At 46.2% G+C, this 17,680-nt stretch overlaps 1 protein-coding gene across 2 annotated transcripts in view; it reads left to right on the top strand.

Moving 5' to 3' along the window:
- Nucleotides 1-17,680, top strand: part of ITGA9 (integrin subunit alpha 9) — a 387,085-nt gene that overhangs the window by 66,051 nt on the left and 303,354 nt on the right. For both annotated transcript variants that reach the window (XM_024245138.3, XM_054552331.2), the window contains exons 10-13: nt 1,779-1,884; nt 3,571-3,665; nt 7,810-7,900; nt 10,624-10,669. In XM_024245138.3, coding sequence (XP_024100906.3) covers nt 1,779-1,884; nt 3,571-3,665; nt 7,810-7,900; nt 10,624-10,669 — 338 coding nt within the window. The remainder of the gene's footprint in view (nt 1-1,778; nt 1,885-3,570; nt 3,666-7,809; nt 7,901-10,623; nt 10,670-17,680) is intronic.

The raw sequence follows: 17,680 nt of genomic DNA, 5'->3' as shown, positions 1-17,680 counted from the left end.
TTGTCAATCAGTTAATCAGTCAATCAGTCAACAAGCCAACAAGCAAGGTGCAGTGGTGGTTGCCTATAATCCTAGCTATTCAGGAGGCTGAGGCGAGAGGATCCCTTGAGCATCGGAGTTTGAGGTGGTAGTGAGCTATGATTGCACCACCGCACTCCAGCCTGGGCTAGACAGGGAGACTCTGTCTCTAAAAAAAATAAAATACCTGGGAGGGAAGGTGCTTATTGGTACCTGTTGCAGGAACCCTTGGCACCTGCATACCCACTGACATTCCAGGAGGTTAGGGCAGGGTGCAGGGAGAAATGAGGGGGACATTAAATAGATGAGTGCTGTGAGCATTCAGTGGTGCCTGCCATTATATTTGCAGGAGACTGAGACATTTGTGTAGGAGTCAGGTCCAACAGCCAGACTGTGTGTCTAAATCAAGAGGTGGACTCTTGAAGCACAAGAACTCCCCCCAGGCCTCCACTGGGCACGGCGCACCCACACCCTCCCCTGCCAACCAATGTTTCTTGATGTTGTATGGTTATTCTAAGTACCAGAGTATTCTCATTTCTGTTGAACATCAGCCATTTGAATAAAGATCGGAAGGCAGTGTGGAGGAGTGGAAAAAATTCTGACTTTGGAGCAAGGTGGACCTGAGTTTGAATCTTGGTTTTGCCATGTCCTAGCCTGTGTGATGTGGACAAATAGCTTGAAATTGGTGGCCCAATTTCCTCATCTGTAAAGTGAGAGGCATCATAAGATTTTCCTTATGGAGTCGTTGTGTGATTTGAATGAGGAGCTGGCTGTATGGTGCCTGGTACATAGAAGGAATCAGTTGCTGGTGTTCCTCTCCTCTTCCCCACAACACTGAAAGAAAGAAATTAATGCATATTTGTGTTTTGGAGTGGAGGTTTCATTCACCCAAGAAATCGTCTCACCTTGACTGTTTTCAAGTTGTAAATTGTGTTTATAGTGAAAAAGAAGACTTGGTCATGATAAAAGCCAGACACTCGTGGGATGGCCTGTGGGATATAGCGGGCCCAGACTGCCTCTGCACTGGGGAATGCGTACATCTTCTCATGCCTCAAGACATCAGATTGCATTGTATCACTCTGGTCTTCACGTGTCAGTGATTTGGGGTGAGAGTGGGTATGACTTTTTCCCCCAAAGTCAGATGACTTTTCCTGCCTTTGTACACCATTGACTCCCTCCCTCTGTTGGTTAGTATTTTCTCAGGAAATTCATACCTGAGCCATGCATGAATAACAGGCACAGTGATGTCTGCCACCACAGCCACCCCCTGGCCAAGAACGACTGGGTGCTTGGATTTTCTGAACCATGACTCCCTCTATCAAGATAACTCATATATGCACTTTGCAAAACAGCTTTATAAACTTGTACCAAAAGGCACAGGAAAGAAAAAATAGAAAAATGTATACCCTTTTAAAACAACATTGGGAAAAAAGTGCTATGCCTTAAGGATGTGGAGAGCACATGGCGGACAGGTGGGTAGGGAGGTTTGCTTGTGTGTAGTGTATTATAGGACAAGGCGGAGTGTAGTCATTGGTTACCATCTCAGGCTATGGGAGACCATCCTGCAAAGCAGGTAAAAGGGACTCATTTTGCCAGCAGGAGAGAGAAGTTTGGGTTCCTGTAATTCTGCCCAGGTGTTTCCTGTCGATGAGTGTGCTCTAGCAGGGCAGCGTTCAAACTCTGGTTTTTTATTGATTTTTATTGTTTGTTCTGTTTGTTTTTGTTTTGTTTTCCATTTTCTCCTCCATCCTGTTTCCCAGGGAGCCCTCGAGGAGCAGCTGGCTCTGACTGGGGATGGCGCCTACAATGCGCACTTTGGAGAGAGCATTGCCAGCCTGGACGATCTGGACAATGATGGGTTCCCAGGTGAGTGAGTGCTCCTGGTGCACGGAGCCCCTCCAGGTGCAGCACGCTGCTCTGCTTCAGAGGGGCAGCCTGCCCGCTGACTGTCCATCTCTAGTGGCATGCTCCTGGGTCTACTGGTCCACTCCAAAGGCCCATCAATGTGCTGTGGGGAGAGAGGAAACATTTAGAGGTGCTCTCCATGTACACAAGCAGGGCCGAGCTTCCAGCCCACTGGAGTTTTGCTTCTGCATAATCCCTTCTCACCAGCTCGGTGTTCTTTGTTGTTTGCAGTGGAAGCAAACCTTGGGGCTGGTCCATTTGGGACTCCTTATGGCAGAGAAGTTTGAACAGCTTCATCCTGCCATCAACTCTCCTTGTTTCTGAGCCTTTGATGCTCCATGATGCTCTACCATGTTGATGGGGAAATGATTGGGGAGAGAATTAGAAACCCAGACATCTTCTGCCTGATTATAGCAGCAGCTAGGTTGACTTTTGAGAGTGTACGTGTGTGTGTGTGTGTGTGTGTGTGTGTGTGTGTGTACGTGTGTGTGTGTGTGTGTGTGTGTGTGTGTGTGTGTATGTATCTTGGGAGGCGTGGAGGCATATGTACCTAATGTCTAGGTCTGTTTGGACAGCAGTGTTCCTCACAGCCTCTTGGCCTCTCTCTCTGGCTTGTTTGAACCTCTTTGCCTTGCTGCATACACAGCATACAGACATCGGGAGGCGGAACAACCATGTCACCAGGGCATATGGTGGTGGAGGTGGGGCAACCCTTGCCCAGGCCAGCCATCCAGGTGTCTTTGATACCTCCTACCACTGGCTACAGACGGCTTCATTTTCCTCCCCCTTGGCCTCACTTCTGCAGACACATGACTTTGTTAGAAGCAAGGGAAAAAAGTTAGGAAGATCTAGGCTTTGTTCTAGGAGTTGCCAGTTTGTGAGAGTAATGTTATTTCTTGTGTGTGAAGTGAATGCCCTTTTGTATATTTCCTTTATCCAGGAATGGATTTATTATTAAATAATAATAAGGAATGGTCCTTTATCCAGGACCTCAGACTTTCTCAGTCATACAATAGCCATTGTCTATGGAACTCTCCCTGATGGAAATTAGGGCAGGTAGTTTATATTTGCATTTCTTTTATTGGATGGGTCAGTGGTTTTTCTTATGAGCATAAGGTAGAAATTTTTTTGGAACTAAATTCTTCTCAGTCAGCTTCTATAGTTTTCGCTGTCCTTTTTTTTTTTTTTTTTTTTGAGATGGTGTCTCACTCTGTTTCCCAGGCTGGAGTCCAGTGGCACAATCTCAGCTCACTGCAACCTCCGCCTCCTGGATTCAAGTGATTCTCTTGCCTCAGCCTCCAGAGTAGCTGGGACTACAGGCACGTGCCACCACACCCAGCTAATTTTTGTATTTTTAATAGAGATGGAGTTTCGCTGTGTTGGCCAGGCTGGTCTTGAACTCTTGACCTCAGACGACCTGCCTGCCTTGGCCTGCCAAAGTGCTGGGACTACAGACGTGAGTCACCACACTGGCCTACCTTTTTTTTCTTTCCTACTAGAGGATCTTGTGCCCAAATTAATGCTTGAACAATCAACAACCAATAATTTCTGGTATCCAGGGACTCAGACATGATAACCAGAATTAGGGAAGCTGCACTTATATTATTAACGTGGCTTTTTAACCCATAGCTGTTTTTCTACCCTCAGATGTGGCCATTGGCGCACCCAAGGAGGACGACTTCGCAGGGGCGGTCTATATCTATCATGGTGATGCCGGTGGGATAGTCCCTCAGTACTCAATGGTAATTGGTGTGAGAGTGATATGGCAACTATTCATACATTCATTCAGCAAACATGTATGGAACCTTCATTATGCCCCATGCCCCAGAGGTACAAAGAAAAGCATTTTTCTTGCCTTGGTCTTCCTACCCTTCTGTGAAAGATACAATTAATATTGCTTATTAAATACTAAAAAAAGGATTCTTAGAATCCCAAGTTTGTTAACACTCGGGATGCATTTTGCCTAAAGAAGATAATTTTCAACTCTTACTCAGAGTTAGAGCCATTTATTTAAGAAAGGAAAGGAAGCTTTCTCTTTTTGGTGACTACTTTGTCAACTGTCTATGCTAAGGCAAAGGAACATGTTTTAATATATAATCTAGAAGAACAGTGGTCCATGGTGGAGGGGCCTGAAACTGATCGCAAGCTTTCGTCCCAGCTGGCCTTAAAACCCGGAGCCAGTTAGGACTCTGCCCTTGTGCCCTATACTTGGGAACATGGAAGTGGTGAGTTCTGTTTTTTGCCGTATCCGCTTGGTGTTCAATCTTGCTGATGGTGTCAAGCCCAGCCCATGGGAAAAAAGGAAGTCATGCTCTCAGCAGAAGCATTGTCAAGATATTTGTGGATGTCTGCGTGTGGAGTGGCACTGGCTCTGGTCTTTCTCCCAGTGGGTCAGAGACAGAAGGGGACACACATTGAGAAATTTCCAATCAACAAATATTTATTTATTGAACATTTATTACACGCTGACTACTTCCTACTCATATGTATTTGTATTTTAAGAGGCAGCATGTAAATGCAAGTACAACTTCTACATGAATAATTGTCCTGTGGCAGATAGAGATAAACTAGTTAAGGGTGGAGGGTTGGTTGGTTGTCATTCATGCCTCAGATCCCCTCGCTACGGGCCTCCTGCTGACCTCAGTGCCTCACCTGCAGGAGACAGGGCTTTGGGAGGCGCTGGGAAGAGGAGGGACTGTTTTTTGGGTGCCTACTCTGCCCTTTCTTTACCTTTAATCCTCATAGCAGCCATGTAAGATGGGTCCGTTTATTATCCACCATTTATTTATTCATGAGGTGACTATGCCCCAAGGAGGTTATTTAACTTGCCCAAGGTCATAAGTGGCAGTATGGCCACAGAATCTTTGCCAGTCTGATGCCTGAAACTTGTATTGTAACCACCATCCTCAACTCCACACTCAGAAACTCAATAGGAAAACTTACGAATATGGAAACTATTTTGCCATGAGGCATACATACTCTGAGGGGCATTTATCTATCCAGACCACCCTCTTTTCATTAGAAATACATAACAGGGGATTAATAAACTTTGGTGATTCAGCCCACAAGGCAGGAGGAAGAGAGCTTTGGGCACAGTTTGGGGGCCACATCTGAGTCACAAGAGCTGCCCTAGGCTGGGGGCAGGGATGCTCTTCCCAGTGTGACAAGCTGAGAGTCACCCAAGGAGCCCCGTGCTCGGGCAGCGGCCAGGGTCATTCTCCACGCATCCTCTGGGAAGCTTGTTTTCCTGGACCTCGGAAGCTAATCACACAGTGAGGCAACCTGTGAGAGACCCCGGCTTCCCCTCCTCCGGGGCCCTCCCAGTGTTTTGTTTGGTTGCTGGGTGGAATCCCTGTAGAGAACCACAGTATAACTCTTGTGGTTAGCATGGAGTGTCTTTAGTAGGAAGCAGGGATAGCATCTGGACCAGCCTGCCTTTGTCAGCATGCAGGCTGGCTCCTTTGCTTTGACAAAGAGAAGTGGTTTTGGGCTCTTAAGGAAAAAAAAAAGAAAGAAGCAACTATGATTTATACGTTCCCAAGCTGCTAATATGTATATGATAAGGGCAGTGATTTAAAAGAAAAAAAAATTCTTAAATGGCAGATTCTTGCAGGCCCAGGTCCTGGACAGAGCAGGCATTGTGTGGGTGAACTAGAGGAAGGAATCAGAAACAACTCTGGGCAATGGAATCACTTTGCTTTGGCCCAGATTTGTATTATTTCTGCCGGGTAAATTGTGAGATCAGGGCCTACACTTCTTCCACATTGCTCTTTAACTCTCTCTTGAGTTTACCACGGAGAGTGTTGATTTTAAGATCCTTGTGTGCCTTTCCCAATGTGAGAGCCCTCTGGGCATACGGCAGCCCCTGTGATCCTTCTCTTGCTGGAGGGGACACTGCATAGAAACCTGGTCAAGTGGAGGTTTCCAGGGCTCCTGGTTTTCATTTAGGGTTATTAGCGCTGGGCAGACTTATCTGCTTGGCTTTATAGCATAATGGCCTGCAGATGTCTGTGGGATAACTTAAGCCTGCATCACCACCCCAGATGGACCACCCCTTCACTCTCCCCTCGTCCCAGCCACGGCATACCTTAGAAATGTAGATCCAGGGGCAGGCTGCTGCTACAGTTCTTGGACTTCAGAGCTGAGAGGGTCTGCCTCGAAACGTGGCTTTTAAGAAATGTGCGGACACGCATACATGTTTGTTTAGACAGAGCCATGTGGGATGTAGGGCTTTGCCTGTTAGTGTGAAACATTTCTTCAGTGTTTCCTACAGTGTTCTGATTTGTACTTTGGTGCTTGCACATTTCCTGTTGGATGGCTTAACCAAGGATGGCAAGCAGCCTTCTCTGATCACTTCTAGGAGGGTTATTTGCAGTTATCAGCTGCTTGGGGTCAAGGGGCATCCCTTGTGCCTCCATCTGTAGATCCTGTGGAAACTCCCTCCTCCCTGCCTTTGTGACTTCTCTGCAGGATGACTCGGGAAGGAGAAGGATAAGGAAAGAAAGTCAAAGTGAGCCCCTAGATAGCTGTAAACCTGGTTCTGTTGTACTTTGAAAACAAAGCTTTTCTCTTGTCCTCCACAGTGAGGGCATCAGGAAGTAAGCCTCCCCTGGGGGACCATGCAGATAAAGGCAGAAGGAGTAGGTCAGACCCCAGAAGATGGGACTTTTCTGATTCAAGAAGTTCAGTATCTTTGTGAGGAACTGCGCTACACGAATGTTGATGTGCAGCTTCAGTGCGACAAAGGCTGTTTGTACAATAAATATTGTTGAATCAGTGCTGCCTGTGTGGAAGTGTGATGAACTTAATGATGAATAAAAAGTGAGCGCAGCCAGGAGTGGTGGCTGTAATCCCAGTTCCTTGGGAGGCTAAGGCAGGAACGTCGTTTGAGGCTTGGAGTTTGAAACCACCTTGGGCAACATGGCGAGACCCCGTCTGACAAAAAAAATAAAACAGCTGGGTGTATTGGAGCATGCCTATAGTCCCAGCTACTTGGGAGGCTGAGGCGGGAGGATCACTTAAGCCCAGGAGTTTGAGGCTGCAGTGGGCTATGATTGTGCCATTGCATTCTAGCCTGGGCAACAGAGCAAGACTCTATCTCTTAAAAAAAAAAAAAGTTTTGTTTTTAAAAAACATATAAAGTAAGCATAGATACTAGTGTGTCCCATGGTGAAGTTGTGAACTCTGGTTGGTTGAGGGGGCTGTTTTCTAGAGGGGAGGGCAGGGCATCTTCTTCAGCTGAGTTTTTTTGATTTCCTACAGTTTAAGAAGTGTTCAGGACCATGGAGTTCTAGATTTACTAGGTAAAACTGTTCACTCCTCTCTATGAAGCTCCAGAATCTATAGATCTTCTGGTTGGCTGGATGGAGAGGTAGTTTCCGCATGGCCATCTTTTCCCGCTAGACATGTTAATTACTTGTCTGTCTAGGGAAAGACTGTAATGTGTGCCTCTTAGGAGCAGAGTGTTAAATATTTAGTACATATTTGGGAAGAAAGATACAAGCTAAATATGTTCTTAGAATTTCAGCCAGCTACACCTGTGTAAAAACAAACAGAACCTGCATTAGGAATGGAAGTTAAACTTTATCCATTTGAACTTCAACATGTCAAAACATTATCATGGTAGTCTAGGTGGATATTTTTCATTAGCATAGAACTTAGAAAAAATTTTAAATGATGACATTTGGCCAAGGCAAGTAATAATAAAGGAATGTATGGTCTTCAACTGCCTGCTAAAGACTTGCTGATCATATTAGGATTACTTTTTTTTTTCTTTCAACAACTTTAAGACTGAGTATCCTATGGAAGCTGGAATAAAGCAGTCACAGTTCTTATTTGTGACTGTGGTCTTTTCCTGTGACTCCATTTCCCTATTATCTGTTTCAGAAACTGTCCGGGCGGAAGATAAATCCAGTGCTCCGGATGTTTGGTCAGTCCATATCGGGAGGCATTGATATGGATGGAAATGGCTATCCTGGTAAGCTGTTTTTCTTTAAAGGCACGTGAGATAAATGAAGATAAATGCATGAAGTAGAATAATTTTCAGTCTGGTTAGCAATCATCACATCCATTTAGGATTAGGATAATTCACACAATAGAATAGGGTGTTTTGTCTGGTGTTCAATTTTAAGGTGAAAATAATGTTGACATTTATTTTGGAGTTTTAAAATGATCTACTCTGAAGGGCTTAGCACCAGGAGGGTGGATTTTTATAGTGGTTTCTGTGGCAGTAATTCTAATGAAGAAAAAAGCACTGGCCACATCTAAAATGGTGAATAGTGAAACCTCATGTTTTCCTTTGTATTTAACCACATTCAAAGGCTTCTTACTCTTGAGAGGGAAAAAGAGCAGCACCCCTACCGCCCCCTGCCCCTACTCTTGAAAGAAAATGATGGAGAAAGATTTGGAGTAAAAAGAAAACCATGTCCTCTTGCGTATGGACAAAGCAGACCTTCGCCATTCAAGGCTGGCCGGTTTGGCTTTAGAGTTAATTATTGCCTGTGGTGGTTGTGGCTAACTGGATAAAAATACATGATTTCAAACCCAACCCCAAGTGATATCTGGCATAGGTCAAATTGCCTGGGTGGTGGAGTAGTGGTTCTTCAGGTGTTTCAAGATGGAGTGGGGTAAGGTGAGGAAACAACAGTAAGAATTTGAAAAAATCCAGAATGGTCATGGAATTCAGGAAACATTTCTCTAAATTTTGTTGTCATCTTGCTTTTGAGAAATATTTGTTTCCACTAAAATTTAAGACAACTAATGCAGTCTTGTATGAGGACACCACATTGTGTACTTTTGTACAGATAGGAGTTTTGGAAATTGCTCAAGACTACAGAGCCAGGAGGAAGTGAGGGAATAGAAAGAAGTCGGTGTTGAAGCTTTTGTCCCAAGAAAGACCCTTGTGGGCCTTTTTAAGTTTGAGAAAGCAGTTCTTGTTCTGGAAAATTTGTGGCCATCCCCAAATAATACCTTATATGGGTTTAGCATTTTTTTTTTTTTTTCTGAGACAGAGTTTCGTTCTTGTTGCCCAGGCTGGAGTGCAATGGCACAATCTCGGCTCACTGAAGCCTCTGCCTCCTGGGTTCAAGCAATTCTCCTGCCTCAGCCTCCCGAGTAGCTGAGTTTACAGGCATGCACCACCACGCCCAGCTAATTTTGTATTTTTAGTAGAGACGGGGTTTCTCCATGTTGGTCAGGCTGGTCTCGAACTCCAGACCTCAGGTGATCCGCCCGCCTCCGCCTCCCAAAGTGCTGGGATTACAGGCATAAGCCACTGCGCCCGGCCTGGGTTTAGCATTTAATATGTTCAAAATACTTCCACATGCAATGTGCATCTCACAGTGACCCCAGCAGGTAAGTAGGATAGGGTGTTTTTCCCACTTTATAGACAAGGATGCTGAGACTCATTGTGAGGGGCTGCCCAGAGCCTGCAGTGCACAGGGATCCACGCTTCCCAGTGGTTCAGCTACTTTTCTGTAAATGTGAGGTGTGCAAGGTGTTCACAGTTCACAATGGATCTGAATTTCTGATCTTGTGTTTTTCATAAGGGAAATTGACAAATTCATCAGGTTCTTTTATTTTTAAACATATAGCTAATTTAAAAAGACTATTGAAGAACAAAATTGATACAACACCCAAGTGGAGAAATTTTAGGAACGCTATAATTCATGGATTTGCCATTTGTTTTTCCTTAATGAGGGCATCATATAGATGCTCAGTGCATTTAGTGATGTACAGATTCAGACCCTCTTGGACTCAGATACTTGGTTCTGTGAAGTAGTAGTGGGAACCCCAGGGCCAGGGATTTATATTGCCGGGTTGGGGTGGTAGGGAGAAAGGCATAGAACCACTGGAAGAGTAAGTACTTCCTAAATTAAAGTTATTTGGGACTAAACATTACCAGTTAAACCAGGGTCTTGGTTTATAGCTTACCAAGTATTTTCATGAATTTACTGACTTAAATATCTGATTTCATATATTTAACAAATATTTACTATAAATCTAGTGGGTACTTAATGAATATTATATTATGACTGATAAATATTTTCTGATTTAAATGTAATGAAATATTATTAGCTTTTGAAGAAGGCCCTGGGGATAATTATCTTCATTTTACAGACAGGGATACCATGAGATACTCAGGTCACATAGAGTGAGGGGTGGAGGGTGACAATTCCATGTTCTTCAGAACCTAGAGCATTTTCCAAGAGTCACTGAATTCTAGGTGTGTCTTTCTCTAATTCACTGATGTCAAAAGAAGTATAAGCCATATGTGTAATCTAAAATATTACCGTAATTACATAAAATGATAAAAAAGTGAAGTTAATTTTATTAATTTTTTTAGCCCAATATAGCCAACATATTATCATTTCAACATATAATCAATATGAAAGTTATTAGTGAGGTAGTTAATGGTTTTCTGTACTAGGTCTTTGAAATGTGGTGTGTAGTTTACACTCACAGCACCTCTCGACTGAGACTAGCCACATTTCAAGGCCCCAGTAGCCTGTGTAGGGATTGGCTGCCACGTCAGAGAGTGTGGCTTCCATTCTTACAAGATCATTGTATAGCCCAGACGGTGGCCGTCAGAGGGCTCTCAGGCCTCAAGGCGGGGCCTCCATCCTTGTGACCGCATTCCCAGGGTGCGGTTCTGTATGGGTTTCAGCAAGTTTCTGAACGCTGTAAACTTCTCATTTTCAGATGTCACCATGGGAGCCTTCATGTCCGACAGCGTGGTTCTTCTCAGGTGAGAGGCCTCACTCTTGCTCCTTGAATTGTGCTGTTCAGGGTGAGGGATGGAGCCATTCACCATTCATGGGCTCTTTCCTCTGTCCTGTTACTTGTAGGCTGGAGGTGCTTAGTAAGTGGAAATGCTACCTTATTTTCTCATTCTAATTATTCTCTATCCCAGAGTTTCTAGCTGTGGCCTTGAATGGCTTGCAGGTATGAGATGATAGCATCCTGGGAGCTTCTAGGTAGGGGTTGGGGTAGCCTAACTCTTAAGCCCTAAAGCTATTTGCCTTTGGCCAAGAACCTTCCATAATGTGCCATACAAATATTTTATTATTTCCTGCGGGTGCTGGGAAGCACTGTTCATTCTATCTCTTCATCTGTACACCCTGCATTTGTACCTCCAGTCAGTCCGCAACACCCTGGGGACCGGGAGGCTCCTGCCCGTTAGACAGCACGTCATTCCCTGTTGGCAGCAGAGGTGAGGGACGTGAGCTGAGGCCCAGAGCTTGCTGAGGCCCGTGCAGTCTGGATCTCTCCTACAAAGGCCAGTGGGCCGCCGCCACCATCCGTGAACCCTCTCCAAGTATTTCTAGCTGTATGAGTCAGAGGAGGCAGAATTACACTTTGGAGTGGGAGCCAATTCTTAGGTTTTGTTAATAACCTGATGGCAGAACTTTCTAAAATAGACTAGTAGGATCTCAGAGCTGGAAGGGATCCCAGAGGCCATGTAGTTCCACACCCCAGATCCTTCTTATTCAGCAGTACCTTCTGCTGGTCTCCACTGCAGGGCCACATAGCCTCCTGTTTGAGTGAGATGCCCCATGAGTGGGATCCCAGTTACTTCTAAGGGAACCAGCTTGCCCTGGGTAACATTAAATCTTGAATTATTAAAGAGGCAGAAGAGCCTTGAGGTTGAATGTGAACTCAGGGGCCAGGTGGCCGGGTTCCAGCCCTTACTCTGCCCTTACTAGGTGAGTTTCCTGGGCAAGTCCCCTGACCTTTCTGTTTCAGGATTCTCCTCTGTTGGCCAGGACAGCAATACGGATGCTCCTTGACTTAGGATGGGTTTATTTCCAGATAAATCCATTCTAAGTCAAAACATGGTATTTTCAACTTAGGATGGGTTTATCCAGGTGTAGCCTCATGGTAAGTCAAAGAGTGTGCTGCATTCCTATGGCTTTTGCACCGTTGTGAAGTTGAAAAATCATAAGTTAAACCATTATAAGTCAGGGATCATCTGCAGTACATGTAAAATGTTCAGAACAGTGCCTGGTTTAACTGCTTAATAAATCTTAGCAAGTTTGATGTAAATTGGGTTAAATTTGCCTCCCTAAAATTCTGCTTCTCAGTCTTGTGTCTTTTATATAGCAACCCTTTAGTATCTGAAGGGGGCAATTGTGTCCCCCAAGTGGTGTCTTCACTAAGATAAGGCCTCCCTGGTTCCTGTAATTATTTCCCATGTGACTGGATTTTCACTTTCTTTATCAGCGCTTCCTCTGGATAAAACAGCTTTTGTGGCTCCAAATGACTGAGGTTAGATTTGTGAAGCTGGTTGCTCTAGTTAGTGCTTTCATGATGTCATCTTTGCTCTCTTCATTATCCTGAGCATCTTACTTTGGTTTGTCAGGATTCTTCTCAAATAAAACACACTCCTCAACTTTTCACAGTTGAAAACAGGCTTTTTTTTTTCTTCTTTTCTTTTTTTTAAGATGGAGTCTTGCTCTGTCACCCGGGCTGGAGTGCAATGGTGTGATCTCAGCTCACCGCAACCTCCGCCTCCTGGGTTCAAGTGATTCTCCTGCCTCAGCCTCCTGAGCAGCTGGGATCACAGGTGCACACCACTACACCTGGCTAATTTTTAAATATTTTTAGTAGAGATGGGGTTTCACCATGTTGATCAGGCTGGTCTTGAACTCCTGACCTCGTGATCCGCCCACCTCAGCCTCCCAAAGTGCTGGGATTACAGGCATGAGCCATCACGCCTAGCCCAACAGGCACTCTTAAAACTGGGGCCATCTGGCTGAAGGTCCATCATATAGACTCTGCTTTCTCATCATTCTTGTATTTTTTAATCTTCTGATGTGAGCTTCAATCCAAAGGGTATTTTCTTTTTCTCTTCTTCATGGTGAGGGACAGCCTTCTCCAGGAGTTTGCTCACATATGGATGTAAAGTAAAGCGAGGCAGTTACACAATGGGTGGGAGACCCCAGACTCCAGCCTGGGATGGAGGGTTGAATCTGGTGAGTTGGAGCTCAACAGGGACAAATGTAAAGTTCTTTAAGAAGAACTCCAGGGAGAGCACATATCAAGAGAAGAGACCTAGGAGAGGAGCCTGGGGAGCCCTGCCCTGAACAAGAGGCCAAGAGAAGTCCCAAGAAGAGTGGTCGGGCCGTGACAGCTGTAGGGGAGCATGCAAGGATGTTGTGGTTACAATAATCCATTATCTTATTCATTCAGCTAAGGTGCATTGACCTGCTGAGGTGCAGCCATGCATCAGATCCTGGGGATTTGATGGGGAACCTGACCTAGCCTGTGACCTTAGATTATAGCCAGGGAGCCATATGCAAGTGAATAATAATGCAACCAATGTTTGGTAAGCTCCTACCGCATGCCTGGCACAGTGTGAGCCCTTCATGTGTGTTCATTCTTTGTTACTGTTTTCTTTCTGTATTAAGGTAGAATTTGCATACAGTAAAATGTACCAATTTGAGTGTATGACTCCATGAGTTTTGACCACTGCATATGCTGTGTGACTACCACCCCACCACAATAAAGAATACTTCTATCACCCCAGAGAGTTTCCTTGTGCCTCTGTCTAGTCATACCCCTCTCCTGATAGACAACCACTGTTCTGACTTCTATCACCATAGATCCATCTTGCCCATTCTAGAATTTCACATTTGTGGGAATATACAGTATGGACTCTTTTGTTTCTGGCCTCTTTCAATCAGTGTGATGCATTTGAGATTTGTTCATGTTGGCGTGTTGCTTGTTTTTCCCCTTACTGAGTAGCATTCCGTTGACTGAATATCCTTGAGTTTGTTCATCCATCCTCTTGTTGACAGAACACATGACAACTCTTAGTCTTCTTAACAATCCATGACATAAGTGGGGGTGTGACCCGATTTTATGGGTGAGGAGACCAAGGACATGCAGATCTTGTTAATATAAAAGGGAAGGTGATTCCAGATGGTGGTAGGTGCTGTGAGGATTATAAGGCAGGGTTACTTGGTCAGGCAGTGGTGTCAAAGTCAGCAGGAAGGGCCAAGCAGAGTGAGGCCTGAGACTTGTTGGAGGTGGCAGGGGGAGGTCAGGGGTGCCCTTGGCCATGGTGGCTCTAGAGAAGTGATGGGGCAAAAGCCAGATGGCAGTGGGTGGGTGAGAGAAGAAACAAGAAAAGACAGTGACTCTTGACTGCTTCTCCAGAAGCTTGGCTGCAAAGGAGCAAATGGGACCAGCAGGTAGTTCAGGGAGGTGTTTTAAGGACAGAAAGCTCTGGATCAGTGATTAGGCCAAGAACATCTTTGAGCCATTTTCTGGTCTCCCAAGTCCCTTACCCTCTTGGAAGAAATCAGAGGTGGTCACCCTCAGCTTCACCCTCATCTATGTGAACCCTTATGCCCCGACCCTATGCCTACCCCCAAGGGTCCTGGAGAGGTTGAAGAGACAAGAGGGAGGATGGGAGGCTGCTCCAGGGATGAGGGATGGGGGCATGAGGTTGGTGAGAGTGATGGAATCTGGTACACGGGCTGGGGGCGAGGGGCCCTCATCTTCTGAGCCAGGCCCCAAGATAGGAATAAGGTCAGAGCGAGGTTCAGTTCTAGTACATGGGCTGGGGGCGAGGGGCCCTCATCTTCTAAGCCAGGCCCCAAGATAGGAATAAGGTCAGGGCGAGGTTCAGTTTGGGATGTGGATGAGGATGAAGCAGAGGGTGACCACCCTGGTCTATTCCAGGAGGACAAGGGAATCAGGGAGAGCAGGGAAGGCTTCAAAGACAAGCTGGAGCCCCTAAGAGAGGAAGCAAGGTGGGGCAGGCAAAGGGGTTGCTGAGCATGTCTGAGGGGCCAGCAGGCTGGGTGTCTGCAGGGGCAGCCATTGATAAAGTCCCAGGATTCAGCTGAGCAGCAGTGAACTAGAAGGCCTGGAGGCATCAGCTGGCTATGTTAAGTAGGGGCTTGGCTCGGCCTGGCCTAAATGACATTAGATTTTGAGTTACTTTAGGTTTTGGGTGGGACTAGAAAAGCAGGGAGGGCTAGGAGACCACGCATGTGCAAGCACACATAGATCCATATTGCCCATCGTTCCTAACCCTCCTAAGGGCAGGAGGCCAGAGGTGTGTAGGGCAGGAGGCCAGAGGTGTGTGGGTTAGGAATGCTGTGGGCTGCAGCTAAGAGAAAACCTGACTGAGGCTTACAACTATATGACCTCAAATTAGCTCTCTGGAGGTAGGTGGCCCCAGGGCTGGCTTAGTAACCTAACAATGGCACCAGGGATGAAGGCTCTTTATCTGTCCTTGCCTTTCAGAAGGCCAAGGCACCTTGAGCAACATGTCAAAGGGCATCCCAACTGGTTGTATTATTTATCTGGAAGTGAAGTGTCAGGATTTGAACTGTCAGCCCTCAGGGAGAAGTGTTCCAGCTACCAGGTTTGTTTGTTTTTTTTGTTTTTTTTTTTTGAGACGGAGTCTCTCTGTTGCCAAGGCTGGAGTGCAGTGGTGTGATCTTGGCTCACTGCAAGCTCTGCCTCCCATGTTCACGTCATTCTCCTGCCTCAGCCTCCCGAGTAGCTGGGACTATAGGTGCCCGCCACCACGCCCGGCTAATTTTTGTATTTTTAGTAGAGACAGGGTTTCACCATGTTAGCCAGGATGGTCTCGATCTCCTGACCTCGTGATCCACCCGCCTCGGCCTTCCAAAGTGCTGGGATTACAGGCGTGAGCTACCGCGCCCGGCCGCTACCAGCTTCCTAAGAAAAAAAAAGCACTGAAAGCGCTTGTGGTGCTTTCCTTGGGTGCTCCTTTGCTTTTATCTCAGAGGCTGGCACATTTGTAGGCAGGACTGTGAGACACAGTCTCCCCTGCCCCCAGGAGTGTGGCTGGCCCGCTCTGCCCTCAGGAAGTTTGCTTCCCTCAGATTAGCTCCGGGGCAGGTCCTGTGTCAGGGTGATAGGCACACCATGCTCTCCCATTGGAGGTCACAGGAAGTGATCAGAGAGGCCTCTGAAAGATTTCTGGGCTTTTCTTCATCCAAAAACAATACTTGGAGTTGAAACAAAAAGGTTGAAGGGAACTGATCTGACAGCTGTGGGAAGGAGATGTACCTGTGAGGGTCCCTGTAGTCCATTTCAAAGGATACTGTTTTTCCAACTTCCACTGAGGTCACTGTGTCTGGGCTGCCCACGTCTGTTTCCTGCTTGCCGCACTGTCTTCTGCAGAGCTCTTTTGTGAGAGGAGGACTCGGCCTCCTCCCTGATGAGGTGGCCCCTGGGGATGATGGGGCGGGCTAGGCTTTTCTTCTGTACCATGACCAGGCACGTCAGGGACCGGGCAGCGTGGAGACCAGCTCTTCATGGTACTTCTGTCCATCTGTGAGGCTTTGGACACTCGTGGTTTTCAGTCTCCTGGGCTGGAGTAAAATTTGTACTTATTTAACAAGGGTGTTTGCACATTTATTATGGGAACGAGACGATGAATTCACCAGATCCCAGCCCTTGTAGGGTGCTGCAGGCTGGTGGGGCAGGTTTGGAAATAGACAATGACCATTCACCTTAGTAAGTGGGGGCCAGAGGTGTGCGTACAGAGCTGGAAGCACAGAGAGGGAGGATGCCTAACTGTCAGGGGTACTAGGGAAGGCTTCCTCAGGGTGGGAACATTTGAGCTGGCTGTTGAAAGGTCGACGGGGTTTTATAGGGTGTCCATTGGCATCTGCACAATCACACTGGCCAGGGGTAAGATATCCACTTTCCGATTTATTTCTAGTATCCTGTAAGGATGAACCCAGAAGAAAATGGAAAGACTAAGGTGTTGGGCCTCTTTCAGGCACTGCTATTGTCTGACTTCCGTTTGTCCTGTGGCCAGATTTGCTCTGGAAGTCCCGCAGTTCCACTGCATCTGTCACCACTACTCTCTGTTGACCCCATCTCCCCGCATGGTGGCAGCAGTGGAGTCCCCTCACCCCATCTGAGCCTCGTGTCTCTTCACTTCCTTTGTTCACCCAGATTTTCCTTAATGCTTTCTTCCCTTGGAGTTGGTGTGGGTCATCATTCCCATCCACCCTATCACCCTGGGCTCTCTTTGAGGCATCATTGCAGGGGCATTATTGTTCTCAAGCCACTAATGCCCCTTAATCTTGTTATGTCACCCCAGTGGTGTGAAGGCTGGGGCTCCTTAGAGATAAAAGGGTCTCTTTGTGAGGCCTGGAGGGGAGAAGGTTGAGCGGTAGCTTAGGTGAATGCTGCCTGAGCAGATGTCTGCAGTGGGAGCAGAATGGTGTGATTTACTCTTAGTTTTTCTGGGATGTCCTTGGGGAGCCCACAGGTGCTGTCCATTCATCAAGCACTGGGTGATGGTCCATGGCAGGGAGGAGAGTATGGCTATTTATTGAGTTTCATTTGGTCATGAGACTGGGCAGGTTGATTTCTTCTGCCCTGAGGCACTTTGCTATTACCAGCTGGGACTCCACTTATTATGTTCTTTTAGGAAAATACCCAATGAATTGGTGGAGGTAAATGATGCAGGAGGTTTGACCAGCTGGATGGGGCTAGAACATTGCAGTTCATGCTCATAATGGCAGCAAATGCTTGAGGGAATCCCTCAGTATGCATCTATTTCTTGAATCATGGCATCTGCTATAGGAAATCCTCTTAAATGTATTCTTATCTCCCTAATAAAATGGAAATTGGTACTTAATTGGTAAAATTTTAAATAATTACCCAGCATCTGGTGGTTCATTTATGGCTTCAACCAGATGTGTTTTATTAACAACAAACTTGCTTTTATTATTGGGAAGCTAACTATTAATTTACT

Source organism: Pongo abelii, chromosome 2 (assembly GCF_028885655.2).
Source record: "Pongo abelii isolate AG06213 chromosome 2, NHGRI_mPonAbe1-v2.0_pri, whole genome shotgun sequence".
In the NCBI taxonomy this organism is placed as follows: Eukaryota; Metazoa; Chordata; class Mammalia; order Primates; family Hominidae; genus Pongo; species Pongo abelii.
The sequence above is the reverse complement of the archived record's forward strand: the minus strand, read 5'-3'. Positions and strand labels throughout refer to the sequence as shown.